General features: G+C 55.9%; 1 protein-coding gene across 5 annotated transcripts in view; it reads right to left on the bottom strand.

The window, feature by feature from the left end:
* Positions 1-2700: 2700 nt before the first annotated feature.
* SFXN2 (sideroflexin 2) overlaps positions 2701-16250 on the bottom strand; it is a 90170-nt gene continuing 76620 nt past the window's right edge. For 4 of the 5 annotated variants that reach the window (XM_045022612.1, XM_045022613.1, XM_045022611.1 and 1 more), the window contains exons 4-12: positions 15213-15311; positions 13772-13847; positions 12514-12599; positions 9532-9592; positions 8988-9054; positions 8064-8113; positions 7559-7608; positions 5677-5724; positions 2701-5105 (exon numbers count right to left, since the gene is read on the bottom strand). In XM_045022612.1, the coding sequence (XP_044878547.1) occupies positions 5006-5105; positions 5677-5724; positions 7559-7608; positions 8064-8113; positions 8988-9054; positions 9532-9592; positions 12514-12599; positions 13772-13847; positions 15213-15311 (637 nt within the window). In that variant the 3' untranslated portion in view covers positions 2701-5005. Of the gene's footprint in view, positions 5106-5676; positions 5725-7558; positions 7609-8063; positions 9055-9531; positions 9593-12513; positions 12600-13771; positions 13848-15212; positions 15312-16250 lie in introns of those variants that run through there. The other variant, XR_006580772.1, reaches the window with a different exon arrangement.

Below are 16250 nucleotides of genomic sequence, written 5' to 3' on the forward strand. Positions count from 1 at the left end.
GTAAAGTCTTAGCCTTTATTTTCAAGGCCCTGACAGCCTGGGAGCAGGACACCTAGAAGTCCACCTCCAGCTTCAGCCAGCTGCCAGGGACAGTTCTGCTCTGACACAATGGAGCAGTCTACACCCAAGGGACAACCAGGGTACACGAGAGACACTGGTGTCTTCAGGGATGGCCCAGGACTGTGGGATCCTGCCAAAACTCAGGACAACAACTATAGTCCTAATATCAGACTCTCTTCTTCAGTGTTGTGGTCTCCCTAAGCTCGTCATGGCTGCAGCATGGGAATCAAACTAGAAAACTGCTGTCCCCCTCTCTAGCCAAAGGGATTCATCAGTCTTAATGTTCAAACACTGTTGGTATCTTAGTCCATCTAGTATCAGAGGGGTAGCCGTGTTAGTCTGGATCTGTAAAAGCAGCAAAGAATCCTGTGGCACCTTATAGACTAACAGACGTTTTGCAGCACGAGCTTTCGTGGGTGAATACCCACTTCTTCGGATGCATCCGAAGAAGTGGGTATTCACCCACGAAAGCTCATGCTGCAAAACGTCTGTTAGTCTATAAGGTGCCACAGGATTCTTAGTCCATCTAGCATCTCCTCGAGGAATCAGCTGCTGAAGTCACGTCAACAACAAAACTGAAGTTCTCATGGCAGGGAGGAGTCCCCTCGAGAAGCTAATGACCTTAATGCCGAAGTAGGATGGGCATGTGTGTTTTGAATAGCAGTGGCACATGGTGTTACAAGAATTGACTTGTAAACACCAAGGCATGAGGCTCCTTGGCTCCAAGCACAGACACGGCTGGTATGCACACCGCAGAGCCTGGGTGTGGTGTGTTTGCCACAGGCTCAGCACAATTCCAGACAAATTGCTCTTGTGCAGCCTGTGCAAAAAAGCTGCGGGGAGGGAGAGGAAAGAGAAGTGATTCCCCTCTTCTTGGGCCTCTTCCCTCCCCAGGAGAAATTGGCCCTTGTTTCATTGGGGATTAGAAATATCTGAGATAGCGAATTGCCTCCATTATGTCCTAACAGCAGGACGGCAATAGAGAACCCTGGCCCCCGACTCAAAGCCATTGTCCAGCTGACCAGCTGCGACCTGTTTGTTATTTACGAGTGCCCAAAGGGGGGCTGAGGCCTTGCCCAGCAATGAGACGTGCTCCCAGCCCCCAAGAGCTTAGGATCTGAAACCCTTATCCTGCAGCCAGATCCACGCAGGCAATGCGGCCCCACCTGAGCCCAAGAATCCAGAGCCAGCGGCAGGATCAGGGCCTAAATTCAGACCTAACAAGCAAGGATCGTAAGGAAAAAGGGATGGAGGGAGGGGAAGAGAGGGATGAGATGGGGGAACCGTGAGAAGATCAGGTGGTTAATCAATAAGAGACTCAATTAGGGCTTTTAACAATTGTTCGCTGGCCTCTCCTAGGGGAGACATTGAGGGAGGTGTTTGGGGTGAATGGGTTTTGGGAGGGTGCCTCAAGCAGGGGGCAAAGACCGCAGATGGCACGAAGGTAGCAGGGGTGAAGGGGAAAAGGAGATCAGGGTGGAGATGTAGAGGCCTAACTGCCCTCAAAGCAGGCCAGGATGCTTGGGCTCGCTGCCTAGAACAAGGGGGAGCCCAGTGGAGCTGGTCACACGGGACTGTCGAGTAGGGACACAGCCACTGGGATAGACTGGAAGGGGCAGGCCAGCTGGGGAGATTGCAGTAACTGAGGCAGCAGGGAATGGACGAGCAATTTTCCCAAGAGGAGGGAAAGGAGCGGGCTCCGTTCAATCGGCCATTGGGCTCAGTGCTGGTCTGGAAACATTCAGAGCAGGCAGCGGGAGGGTCAAGCTCAGGAGTTCAGCCTTTTCGTACTCACACTGATCTCCAGCCCACACACCCGCCTGCTGCTCATCTCCCCCCAGCCCCAGCACGCTCATTGTACGTCAAAGCCACCGCCGCCTGCGAATCGAGGACGGCCGTTACTGCGCTCCCGGGGTGGTCACAACTTTCATCTCCCACGAGGCCGGGGGGCATTGCAAACAGCCCCCCACGCTTCCTGGCCACGGCCCAGACTGCTCTTTGCCAGGCCAGTCAGAAGGGTGGCTGCTGTCACGCCCTTCCCTGGCCAGGTGGCCACGCGGCTCACACAGCCTCGGCCATTAGAACCTGCTCCCTTTGGGCCAGGACAGCAAGGTTATTATAATTGCCAGCTGGAGCGTTCCGCAGGCAAGGGCAGAAGAGAGGCCAGCCAGTCTCACCTGGTCGATGGGGTCTCTAATGGCAGCCAGCAGGCCAGGCCGCGACTGTGTGGCGGAGACGCAGTCTGCAGGGCCTGCCCTGGCGCAGGAACTACTTGCTAAGTGTGCGTGTCCCCAGGACAGATTTAAGCCCTCACCCTTCCACAGCAATAACCGAACTATCGGACACTTGTCGCTGCAGTCAGGACACACGCCCCACCTTCTCGAGCTACCCCTTCCCCAATACACCACCCCAGCCACACATCCTTGCTCCACTAATAAACATGCACCTTCCTTCCCCCCCTCCCCCGTGACTGACTGACTGACACACACACACACGAGCTGAGGTACAGTTCAGTACCTTCAGGGCATAAAACATCACAGGGATGTTGTAATTATCCCAGAACCGAGGATTAGAACACCAGGAAAGTCAGCATTAAGTTTAATTTAAAAGAAATCGAACTATGTTAAGGTATGAAAAGACAAGTTAGGGACCCCAAGCAACCTTAACTCTGCCCAGTAATGCCATTCCGGGTTGAGGGAAGAGAACGAAAACGGCATCTATTAATTTCATCTAATGTTGGAGGACAAACTAAAATGTTTTAATTATAACCATACGCTTATTGCATTGCATCACTAGAGGGCAGCATGGACTTTTTAGTCTGTGGCTGTACAGCACCTAGCACACAGGCGTGCTGGTCCACATTTGGAGCTCCTAGCCCCTATGGAAATAGGAATAATAAATGGCAATACAATGGAAATCTTAGCAGAGGAGTCCTAGTGCAGACAAGGTCTCAGCCAGTTGCTAAAACTGGTGCTGAATTCCACCTGGGGAAGTTGACAGGTGTCTCTTCAGTTCCTGTCCTAAAACGGTGTGCAGGGCTGCTATTTGCTACTAACCAGCTGCCACGTTCCACCCCAGAGGTGACTGCATTTCAGTGCTGGGTGAAGTGAAACTTAAGGATATAGACACACACTCATGGACGACTTTGTATATCCGTTAGTAAAGTGCTTCGGCTGGGAAGCACGATCAAAATGTCACCCAGTCAGTAATTCTATCGGCTTAGCACAGACCAAATTGGAACCTGAGAATTGTGCAGGGAGTGACCTCGTGTGCTCATACGAGGGCAGAATTTGGACTCCCAACATTCAGATCCTCAAAATGCTCCAAACCGCAAGGTCGTTCAGGCTGCAAATATCAGCAGCCATCACAAATACACAGAGACGTCCCTCGCAGGCTCTTTAAAGCAAGTGTCCACATAAAACACAACAGCGGCAGCGGCGACAGTTTTAAAAATCCTCAGATTTTATTTCCCACCCCTGTATCCGCTGTTTGTAACAACTTCTCCCACTCAAACACTTACAACTAACATTTCCTTGCCCAACAGGTTTCTAGTGAATCAGGAAGTTTTCCTCCCTCACCTTAAAGGAGGCTGAAATCTACAGAGATCCCCCCTTGTCCCCACTCGGTGGCCCAGTTGCACTGATGCCAGCACAGCTCCAAGAGTAGCTTGTGTTGAGTGGTGGGTAGGACCTACACAAAAACAGTGGTGATCGTCTGTTCTTCAATTACAGGCAATGGTACGGTGGATTTAAAAAGAGAGAGAGCATAAGAACATCAGGGCATTTCGCACTCCATTGCATGGACTGCAAAGCAAGACAAATCTGGGACCTGAAATACTTGAGGGTGAGGGACACGTTTTCAAAACACACTGGTCCTGGTGCATGCAAGTGCTCAATCTGCATGTGCGGTTTCCTGTTTGCACTGCTCAAATGCCGACAACCTGGCCCTACCTGGTTACAGAAAGGCCCTGGCTGTTTTTCAAGACTGCAACCACATTTGGTTATTAATTAGTTATTTAGTCAGAAGAGGCTGGTGCCTTCTGAAGGCAGGTGAACAAAGACCAGGGCCAAATAGTGACCTCACTTAATCTAGTGTGCAGCTGGAGTAATGGCACCTGTTTAACTGAGAGCAGAATTCAGTTCACAGCTGGACAGAAACAGGCATCAATTGTACTGGATATGACCCGCAACAGGGATGGCAGAGCCCATCCTGCCTCCGTGAACAGAAGAGAGATAGCACCATGTGTGTATTACCCCAGCTACCCCCATCCTGCTAGGCAGGGGAGGGAGCCGTCTAAACAGGGGAACAGAGCAGTCATCTGTCACGGAGAGAGGGGCACAGGACTGCAAGAGCCTTCAGCCACGTGCTCTGCACCGGGGGGCCGGGCTGGGATACCTACAGCAATCAGACCAGTTCTCAGGCACTTTGTAACAGGTGGCATCAGTCCAACACCTAAAAGAACAGGATCCAGGCACGCCGAGGTCCTGTTGCAGCCTCCCGCAGGTCAGACCCAAGGGGAGGGGTTAAGGCAGCAGGAGGTGCGCTTCCCTGGATTAGCCAGCGACAAGGAGGAGCCGCTGCTAAGGCCCAGGGATCTGCTGACCTATGGTGCCCAGTGAAGAGGGCACATTCCCGCTTCTGTCCACTAGCAGGCCAGCACCCGTGCAACAGATGGAGCGCCCCCAGCAGGTGTCAGGCACTCAGAGGTAGGCCCCAAATCTGGTTTGGGGAGCAGAAGATACAGGGTTAAACCAAAGAGGAGCCAGAAGTCACCCCCAGATCTGCCCCTCCCCCCAATACTTTGGCCGACAGGGGATGTGCGGGGGGAAATCCAGGTCTGATTGGTATGTCCTGAGCCCACCTCCAGCTTACAGCCCTGCAGCTGCAGGTGGCCCTACGGCGCGCGGTGCAGGGCCGCGGACGGCTCCCAAGGTAGAGGCTCGATTTACAATCCCTTGTTAAAATAGACGTAAGGCACGCAGTCCCCGTGCCTGGCCTGGATGGAGGCTCGGAGCTCCGGCTCCAGGCTAGACAGCGCCAGCGAGCTGCAGGGAGAGGAGAGGGAAAGTCAGGCTTTGATTTGCTCTGCACTGCACTTCTTCTCCCTGACCCTGTTGGAAGTGTCCCTGGTCTGGGTAGGGCCTTCTCTCCAGCTGGCCGGGGGATGGGGTGGGCAGGAGGCAGGCTTTTTGCAGCCAGATCTTAACAGTGGCTATGGAAGCAAGTCATCGGCCAATATGAGCTACTCTCAGGGCAGGGGGCAGAGTGCAGAGACCTGGGGAGTCCAGCCCCATCCTGAGCCCCAATCCTGGGGCAGAGACCTGAGTCCAGCCCAGCCCCATCCTGTGCACTGATCCCAGGGCAGGCGGCAGAGCACAGAGACTGGGACTCATCTCCCCCATTCCCCCACTCAGGGCAGAGCCCACAGCGTGGGGATTAGGATCTGTGCACAGGCCAAACCCTTTGGAAGGGCAGCGCTGGCTGCAAGCCCTCAAGATGACCAAGTTCCCAGGGACAGGCAAGGCCCTTTCCAGAAGATACTTGCGACCCCCAGGGTAGGTGGAGGATAGCTTGGGAGAGGGGTTCTCAGGGAGGGAGAAGCAGCGCGGCTGGTACCATCTCTGTGGGAACAGCGAGCAGGCAACCGGCACCATGAACAGGAGGCTGAGGGACAGAGAAAACCGAGCGTTACTGGCGACAACGTCCGCTCTCGGATTGAGAGCCAACCCTCGGTGACATTGACAGCCCCCGCAAGAGTGCCCTCTCCTGGGGGGTGCAAAGCCGAGAGCTGGACCCCTCACGGTCATTTGAGCTCCCATGAGGTGGGGCGTTAGCTCTGGGGAATCCTTTCTCCGCTCCCCACCTCCTCTCCTCAGCGTGGCTTGCGGCACACCAGCCAAGTGGCCAGGCACAGTGGCTGGCTGATTTCGGTGCTGGGTGGAGCGATCTAGCTACGCAGCCATGTAGAGCACCCTAGGTGTTCCTCTGGTGAATGTCACTTTGGTGCAGGGGCCAAGGTTCAGTTCCCAGCCGGGCTAACGAAGTCCAAGGCGCCTGATTAACACCAAGGTGCAGTTAAGCACGTTGCCCCAGACTCCCATACAAATACCAGTGAACTGGCCACCCACACTTGGCCCGGCAGAGCAGCTTCTCACTCCGGAGCTTCCTTCCTTGTCTCTGGCAAGGTGGCTGAACTGGGAGTCCAGAGATCAGGGTTAAATTCCCAGCTCACACCCAGACTTGCAGCGGTACGTGACCTTGGGCAAATCTGTCTCGTGCCTTAGTCTCCCCCAGCTGTAAAATGGGGATAATGCTTCTCTTCCTCGAGAAGACCCAGGGCTGACTTCACAAAACCCCCATAGCTGTAGCATGGGAGTGTCGGAAAATCCAAGGCATCCAGTAGGATGACGCCTGGGCCCCCAACCCCTGGTGCAGGGCAGGACCTCCCTTGTGGGGCCCCCTGTCCCAGTGGCAGACTGCTCCCTCTTCTGTCTGTCACAACTGCTCCAGGCCCAGAGTGCTGGCAACCCCTGGATTTCCCCTGCAGCTGGTGCAGCTCTGAGAGCGAGGGCCTATGGGAACCTGGTGGATGGTCCCTGACATGCCTCAGGAGAGCCCACAGCAGTTAGCATTGCTTGGGTCCAGGGGATTTAGACGCAAAGGAGAGGGAATACCACTGGGGAAGGTATGGTCTAGCATCTGCTCCTTTGCAGCATAGTAGGGACCCTGGGCTCAACCTTCACCAAGGGGGACCGTCTCCTTGGGTTAAAGATGGTCCTTCCCCCTTCCTCTGATCCACAGCATGGGAGTAGGGCTCAGTGTAGTGCAGATCCTTGGTCTGCTCCTGATGTTTCTTTCTCCTCCACTTCTGGAGATCAGTCACCCAAGGATTCAGCAGGGGCCTGTGTACATTAGGGATCATCACGTGCTGTGCTGGAGTGAAGGGGGGCGCAGCCCCCATGTGACTCAGCCAGGTTTCACTGGTGCCATTAAGGATGTGACAAGCACCCTACGCAAGAGGAGCAAGCAGCTTCTCCTCCCCAGGTGCTGGGACTTGTGATACCGGGGGAATGTCGTCTAGCGGTTAGAGTAGGGGATGGCTTCAGGATTCCTGGGTTCCATCGCCTAGTTCTGCCTCACTTTGTGGCGCTAGGCAAGTTGCAACCCTCCCCCCATCTGTGTGTCTGCTTCACCAGCTCTGAAATGGGGATGTAATAATTATTACCTGCCTCAAAGGAACACTGGGAGAATCCACTAATGATTTATTATTACTACTACTGAGGTTCTTATCTGTGGCAGGGAAGCCCTGGACTCTGAGCTTGACAGAAGGTGGGAAAGGAAAGAGATTGAATTTCAGAGTCCCTGCCTGGAAAGAGCCAGCTGTTTGCTCCTGTTAAGGCCATATGCTGACTGGGTTCTTTAGAAGGTTGTTTTCTGAACCCAAAGCTGCAAGGCCAGAGCTGAGGAAGGGTGGACGTTCGGGAAGGAAGATACTTACAAGCCCCCGGCCAGCATCACTTGTAAAGGCGCGTGGAGGACCTGAATTCTCTGCAAAGAAATCAGCCCAGAAGAAGGTGAGCCCGGAACGTCGTCCCTGAAGTTCTCACAGCCAACGTCCAACCCAGCCAGGGGCGAAGGAAGTCTTTCCCACAAGGAGCTCAATGTGCTTGGTGGATCTGTGATCAGATCTAGTCTGGCACATCCCTTGTTCATATCCCTGATACCCACATGCTTTCTGGGGCTCCCTTAAGGTCATCTGGAGCTCCAGTGGGCCCCCATAAGCCAAGAGGGCCAGCAGAGGCGGGGGAAACTGAGGAAAGAGCACAAGTGAGAGAACCCCAAGCCCTACCGACGGTCGGGGGGGGGCAACGGGAGAAAAGAGGGGGTAACAGAGCCACGGGGAGGTCTGACTACCAGGAGAGGGGAGCTGGATATGGATGTGGACAAGATTCCACTGGATGGGGATGATGAAGGAGGAACTCAGACCCTCCTGGACCACTCACCTTCATGAAGGGGAACTTCTCCAGCCGCTCCATGAGAATCGGCAAAAGAACTAGCCAGAAAGAGAGAGAGAGGAGTCAGGATTTTATCAGCCCAGCCGCCCCATTCTCTGCCAGCAGAGCTCCCTGAAGAGCCAGGGGCCAAGCAAGGCGAGATCCAACCACAAGGAAAAAGCCGTCACGGGAGCTCACCCCTCGAGGTCTCCCTGCCTGGCTCCCAGTGGCCAGGGACACGCTTCGTGTCAGAGCCACCACGCCGGTGCTCCCACTGCCAGTCGCTTACACCCAGGAGGGCCAATATCCCTGCCCTGGCCCACCTTCTGACTGCGGAGCCGAGCAAGCACCCCTGCTGCGAGCCAAGGGCAGGGAAAGGAAGGGGGCATCTCCTGTCGCTCTGCAGAGCCCCCTGGTGGCAGGTACCAGCGGGGCACCATGAGCCAGGGAAGATTTCCATCCAGTGGCTGAGCCATGGGGCCATCAAGGTGCGTGGCGGGTGTGTGGGGAGGGGAGCTAAAGAACAAGGGTGCGAGGAATCCCCAGGGGTTGGAGGAGATGGGAAATGGTTCTTTAGACCAAACAGGCAATACCTGGACAGTCTATACAGCCCCTTCCGTCAGAGGGTCTTGGCGCGCTCTGCAGACACAAAACAAACCACCCCGAGAGGCAGGTACGCTGGCCCATTGTACAGATGGGGAAACTGAGGCAGAAAGCGGTTCTGGGCCCCAGACATCAGGCGGTCCCAGCCTTTTGCTCTACTCACTGGCGTATCCTAGGCACCAGCCTTTCTGTGCCCAAATGGCTCCCAGACCGAGTTTCATCCCTCCTCCGCCTCCCGCCAGCCCCTGTACTGCTGGGTTGCTGGGCCGGTTGCAGGCTGCTGCCTCTGTCTCCCCCCCAGATTGCAGGGGCGGCGTCGCTGGTGCTCACCCATGCCAGGCGCTGCCATGACGATCCTGGAGATCACCACCTGGGTAATCCCCTTGACTGCAGCGACCTGAAAGCAAGGACAACAGTCAGCCAAGCTGCTCCAAGGGCTTCATCTGATGGGGCAGTAATGCAGCCAGCTGGGCTGGTCCGTGCTTGCTGCTCCAACGCCTTCGTGGGCTGCTGGGGGAGAGGGGGAGTCCAGGTTTGAAGCAGCTGTGTCATTTACTCCAGTCCCATCCCCCAGCCTCCCTCCCCCGGGAACGGGAGCGAACACGTCCGGATTGGCCTTGCGATGGCAGAGTTAGGATCAGAAAGGCAGCAAGGCTGGGAGCTCAGACCTCTCTGCAGTTTGTCTCACGGGCCCGCACCCCACCCCCCGTTCCTGGGCCAGCTGCGGCATCAGCTTCCATGGAGACGCGATCACAGAAAAGGATTCAACGTGTTTTCAGGTGGCTCGGCTTGCGGGATTGGGGCCACACGAGCAAAGCAGCCAGGCCGTCAGAACCCATCGGTGACAGCCACCCCGTCCTGCTCCGCGACGTACCCTGGAATGGCCCAGCTCACAGTCCTTCTCATCCGTCACCATGATCCCGTTAATGAGCTCCCTAAACACAGACAGGGAACCATGAGTGTCTCAAACCCAGCCTCCTGGGTCACCCCCCCTCCCCCCACAAAAACAGGATGGGCCCTCCTCTCCTCCCCGCAACAGTGCAGAATGGTCCACACCTCCCCTCCCCCCAACTCTAGGCCACGCCTACGCTACCTTTGCACAAGGGCTGCAGACACCTCCAAAATTGGCTCCCTGGGGGTTTATAGGCTTTGACCCTTGACCCTGGTGTCATCATGAAGCCCAGTGCATTGTGGGTGTAAATGCTACCCAGCTGGAAGGGCAGTCATCTGATATGAGCAGGGATAAGATAGGGGGCAATGGAGAATCAGGTCCTTTTCAAACCTGCTGCCACGTGGGCCAGAACCACGTGAACAAGGGCCGATGAGGGCAGACGGGTTGCAGTGTGTCTGTTTTTGTTGTGTGTTTGTACAGCACGTACCACAGTGGGATCCCTGGGTGCTACAATGTGCCCTCCCCCAAATCACCCGTGGGTCCCTCATTTATCATCTCTTTCCCTGGGCTGGAGCAGCACCCCAGGCTGGCAATAGCCGCAATAACCCCAGCTAGACAGAGATGGCATGGACAGCTCCCACCCGCCTTGTCTGGCACAACTGGTACCCCTTCCCTGCACCCTACTGAAAGGTGCTACCCTAATTCAAACAGGAATTATTTCGGGGAGGGTCCCTGGCCTGCGTTACCCAGGAGGTCACACTTGTGGACCACAGGGGTCCCTCCTGGCCTTGGAATCTATGATCGTTCATAGGAAAGTAGAGTTTTGCCATGGTGACTATGACTCCTGGCTTGTTTCTACCCATAAAGACCACTTTGTGTTGGTCTTTATCCACTCCTGGCCCACCACTCTGCTGCCAAATTCATCAGAATAAAGCAGTTGCAACCGCCCATAGCAAGACTCGCCCGTCGGTGTTTTAATACATGATTCAGACAACGTGCCCAGTAAATCTCTGGCAGGGAGATCAGGTAGCCGGCTCAGCCCCCTCTCCATCATCCTGATGCAGGATTTATCACTAAACCCCCGGGGCTGCCCGTCTCGTGGCAGAGAGGGGGTGAAATGAACGGCTTGCGCAATGCTGCCACCTATGGGAGGCTGCTGGAAACAGCACCTCCCCATCTCACAGGACCACTGCGGGAGCGTGGTGACAGCTCTGCTATCTGTTAATACCCCGACCCCACCAGCCACAGCAAGAGGATTTTGTCACCGAGACGCAGGTTTGGTTTTAAAGAGCTGGGAAAATCTGATCATCAATAATACACGTCGTTCTAACCGCACAGTTCATGCGTTTCTATGGTGTCCATCCCTGGAGCATCTGGGCCCCTCATGGCAAGATAACCAGCCACATGTACAAAAGCCTCCCAGATACTGCCCCTCTACCTGCCCAAGCACAGCCAGCCAGGTTTCTGCAGCAGTGGATTCGTTAGGCAGGCAGGCAGTAGATCAGACAGCCTCTGCAGAACCCCTGTTCCACAGCTCCACGCCTCTGCCACTTGGGCTAAGACAGAACACCCCCGGATCACTCTACAGCAGGGGCCTTAGCCTCCAGACCAGCCATTGGAAACAATTTTACACACACACACCCTTGTGAGCACAGCGTCAGGCCGGCCACGCTACCGCGCAGCTGGACAAATAAAGGTCAAACTTGGATCAAGCTCACCAAGACCTCAGAACCTCGGTCCTGGTGCGTTATCAGAGGGAAAGAGCTGTCAGCGGGCCCTCAGCAGACAGCGCTCAGCTGCTGGTTCAGGAACCATAGCAGGAGCGCCCCAGATGGCGTTAGCCGCCATACCCAATGCCATTACACATGCTAAGATAAAGACAACCAGGCCTCAAGCTTCAGGGCCACAGGGGTCAGGAAGGAAAGGCCCTCTTCTCCGGGTCCGTTTTGCCAGATCCGTCAAGGGGTTTTTCCACCTTCCTCTGAGGTGTCAGCTACACTGAAGGAGGCCAGATACAGGCTTTCATGGTCAGGTCCGGTCTGGTAACCCCCATTATCAGTGGTCCATCTAGTCCTGCATCCCGTCACCAATAGCAACCAGACACTGCAGAGGAAGATGCAAGTGCCTCTCTGAAGGACGACCTCACAGCAACATGCCAATAGATCAATGTTTAGTCTTAGCCTGGGCAGCCATCAGTTGGTGACAGTCCTGACGCAGGTGGGGGAGAGTTAAAGGGTTTAGGTTAAAAAGCCTCGAAGCAGAAAAGCCTAGAGAGCCTGTGTTTATAAAACAGACACTGAGAATCCCCCACTTACCCACTGCCAGCGAGATTTGCTTACAAAACACTACCTCACACGACCACTAGCGGGCCTTTTAAACAGGCTCCTCCTCCCCTGTGGCCTGTTTTCAGCAGCTCCTAAAACAGCCATTCACAGCCCAGATGGGACGTTAAAGGCAAAGATTGGTCTGTTTAAACCTGCCAATCAACAGCTGTTTTTACTCCTAAAACACCTGAGCTGTAGTTGGGCTCAGAATAACCCAGCGCAAACCCAAACCCCTAGCTACAAGTCAAGGCAGACGCTTCCCATTCGGTCCTGCCGACAGTTTAGAACGTGGGGGCGGCTCTCTCAGCTGTGCAGGCAAGTGCTGGCTTTTAGGAATAATATCAAACATGTACATCAAGCTTTGTACAGACATTAACAGCCTAGCTCAGAACCATCACACTGATGGGGAAACTGAGGCTGAGAGAGGGGACGTGACCTGCCCTCACAGCAAGCCAGTGACAGACAAGAACAGAGCCCAGGAGTCCTGGCTCTCGGATCTAGGCTCCAACCACTGGTTAACACAGCCTCTCTCCTCATTACAAAAGTCACCTCTGGAACCACAAGCAGATCCCCCATCCTTTGGTTTTTGACAAGGTCCAGTAGGCCGGAGCACATCCCTGGAGAACAGGGACAGACTTACTGTTGCCTCATCATGGGGATGTTCACACAGTTGGCGGCAGCCACGGCCGCGAACGGGACCCAGCGTGCCACGAGGGGCGGGGCTCTCTAGGAAGGAAAGAGACCGAGGTGAGCATGGCCATCACAACAGGCCTGGAACCGTCCTCAGCGTCCCCTAGGTGAGAGGAGTTGCTGGGCTTCAGACCAGCAGGAAGCCAGCAGCCCAACACGCAGCGTGAGAACTGGCGCCCTCAGCAGGGAGGAGCGACTGACTCGGGGACTGAGCTCCCGGGCAGGACTGACTCTCAGAAGCAGAGGTGTGTAGGGGAAGCTTGCTCACTGCTGCATGGGCCAGGCCTTCAATGAAACCCTCCAACCCTCAGGGGTCTCGGCCGGCACCTTTCACCCAAATCAGACCCAGCCGCTAAATCAGGCGGAAAAAAATCCTGAGCCCCAACTTCCTTATTCAGCCCACTCCCCTGTGCTACAACAGCCAGGCCAGCTAGTAGCTGTGTCCGGCTGCACCTGGGGTTAGTGCTGGAGTACTGCCGAATGCATCAACAGGGCTGGAAGATCAGCACCCAAAGGCCTGGCAAGGAGCATGTGAGGCAGACCGCAGTGAGAAGCCTAACGAGACGGGTCTGGACACTGGGATCTACCCAGAAACCTGCTGGTATCTTCACAGGGAGGGAGAGATGGTCCCAGCAGAAGCCACGTTTGCATGGCTGTATGCTAGGGGCGAGGGCGTAGCTGCAAAGGCGCTTCGGACAAGGAACCGGGGCATGTGCATCACAACTAGGCATCGGGGTCGTGACCGCCGTGTTATTAAAAGGGGAGGACGGGTGTAGTATGGGAAAGAACAGTTGTATTACAGCAAGGGGATTTTAGCTCCTGGAGTGGACAGGAAAGACCAGGTCCCCTGTGGTGTACGCTGAATGCCAGATCACTGGATCTTTAAAGGGGCTGTTGAATCAGCAGCTTGTCCATGGAACTCTCACTCCTGCAGAAAGCCTTTGGGGAGAACGCGGAGCAGCTGCATTCAACCTGGGGCCGGCTTACGCTCGATTGCAACAGCCAGGGCACCAGAGTGGACCTGTCTCAGTGGCACCATCGGAGAAGCAGATCTGACAAGCGGTGGAGCCAGCAGCGCCCTCGAAGGCAAGTCCCCCTGGTTTGCAAGCAGAGAGCCTCCTACGCTGCACCAATGCCCTCTTCAGATACCCCCGCTCCACAGTGTGTTCCCCACCGCAGGTACGCACAGTGGACCCCCGCCGCGGTACCTTGGTGTACAGGTTGAGTCCCACCGCGGTCGCCAGGGCTGTGCTGGTGGCGGTGACGTAAGCCACTCCGATTTGCCTAGACAGTAATTTACGGGAGGAAATAACACATAACTCAGCAATTCCCAGAGGCTGCCTGAACAAGTGCCCGTCCCCTGGGAGAGGCTGGGAGGCAAGAGGCGTACATCCTGAGCGCTCCCCCAGACAGGTTCAGGACTGGCTCCCACATGGAGCTCCCAAAGGGCTGCGGTTCACACCCTGGGAACGTTTCCACTTGGGGAGAGAGCGCAGGAAGCGCGGCCTCATGGTTAAGGCACAGGACTGCGAGGTGGGGAAACTGGATTCTGTTCTCGTGCCTCAGTTTCTCCATCTGTGAAATGGGTTGATATTACGTCTCTCGGTGTTTGTAACATGCTTTCTGACCCTCTATGGTAGGGGCCAGAATATTCTTAAGGAGCTGAAATCCTGCGGCTCATTACATGCCCTTGCTGGCATCTAACTCCCAAACTCTCTTCCTTGGCACATCAGATTTAGGCAGCTCCTGCAGTTATCAACTTTTCTAACTTTCCAAAGACGCGCAGCCACCTCTGGGGTGGAGGGCAGCAGCCACCCCATCCGACGCTGCTCTGTGATGCAAAGAGGGGACGTGTTGGCCAAGGACACCAGGGCAGATCGCTGTCCACGCAGAGCGGAACGGACCCTGGTGACTGCAATGTCCGGCCCACTCCAGCCCCCTGCAACTCAGCATATCGACCTGGATGGACTGAAGGCCCCAGGGCCTAGTGTTCCCCAGCAGACAGCACCTTTGGCAATGGGGTTCACCGGCAGACCCTCCCTTCCTTCCCTCCCCAGTTCTAAGTCCCTGGTGTCCCGAGGCAGAGTGAGGGGCAACCAGGAGCTGGTGGCAGCACAGGGCACCCAATGTGATAGTTCCCATGGCAGTGGAAGGGTTAAACCAGCCTTCTGACCCCAGGGAGCAGCATGTGCTGCAATGGTCTCTTCCATGGGCGGGTGCGAAGGGCCGGCTCCCCTTGCGAGTCACCTCTGACAAACTCCTAACAGAGCCTGGGGAGAGGGACCTCTGGGTGCGTCTAGGGGCCCACGGAAGGGACAGCTCTTCGGTGAGGTCAAAAAGACTCAGGTCCAGATATCTAAGCCAGGCAGCCTCCAGTCCCATGTGCCTTTAGACTCTGCCCTGGGGTTGATCCTAGGCATGGCAAAAGCAGCGCTATGCCTAGCCACCAGTGCCACAGCCACCACCTGTTCAGAGATAGCCTAGAGATGTCACGCACCAAACAGGAGCCCATCTCACCCAGTGCCCGGGGAGGAATGGCAGGATTGCTCCCGACAGGGCATTTCCTCTCCCGGCGACAGGGGCGGATAGCTGGTTGCGAAGCCCAGGAGGCTCTGAGGCGGCGGCAGGAGGCACGGGGCAGATACTCACGTGAGCGAGATGGGGCAGGCCGCGTTCCTGTTGGTGTAGTTCACCAAGGCGTTGAACGACTGGTTCACCCACTGCCAGAAGACGACTGCTGGGACTGTCCTGTCGGGGGGAAGACACCAGAACTCAGCCCGTGCATTCTGACCTCCCCCTACCCGCCAGAGCACCGAGTCGCAAGGCTGAGCTAGCTGAGTGTGAGAGTAAACATCACCCCTATTTTGCCGAGAAGGAAACCGAGACACAGCTACCTGCCTGAGGTCCCACAGCAGGCAGCGGCAGAGCTGGGAAAAGAACCAGGAGTCCTGGCTCCCACTCCACAGGGCCATTAGAGCAGCAAGGTGGCCAAGCAGCAGGCAGGAGCCTGGGCACTCAGCTGGGCAGGGAGGATTCCTGGGGGATTTGTTCATTCCTGCCAAGCTGTGATGAGCCCAGGGGCGGGCCTGTGGTGGGCTCTGCCCCCATGGCCACTCACTCCACCAGGCACCACATCAACCTGGCTCAGTTCTGCTCCACAGCCTGGCGTGTCCCTACCCCTTCGAAGGGAAGGATGGTCTGTGGTGACCGCGTGTGGGTGGAACTAAGGATCTTGGCAGAGATCCCCAGCTCTGCCAGCGACTCATGGGGACTTCTCGGGCTCCTCACTCCCTGCACCTCAATTTACCCATCTGTCAAATGGGGGCAGAGGGGACTCGTTCCTTGTCTCACGTTGCCAGCGTGACTTCACTGTCTGCAAAGCACTTGGGGATCTGTGGGCAGAGGGGGATAGAAGTGAGAGGATCTTTCACAGGCCAGTTGGGGACTGGATGCTCCGCCCTTTAAAGGCCAGGAAGGGGATAAAGATCATGGCTAAGAGTATCTTGAGCCACACAGTTTATTGCTCATGCAAAGGGAGACTCCACCTTCATTAATCCGATTGGTCATTACCTGAGGACTGGCAATCCAGGTAGCCAATGGCAATACGAGTTTAGAAAAGAGGTGGAGCTAAGTGCCTTTTTGTTCCTCCCCCTGCTAGTCCCGCCAGCATCCGACTCTACACTAGAG

Source organism: Mauremys mutica, chromosome 7 (assembly GCF_020497125.1).
Source record: "Mauremys mutica isolate MM-2020 ecotype Southern chromosome 7, ASM2049712v1, whole genome shotgun sequence".
Classification (NCBI taxonomy): Eukaryota; Metazoa; Chordata; order Testudines; family Geoemydidae; genus Mauremys; species Mauremys mutica.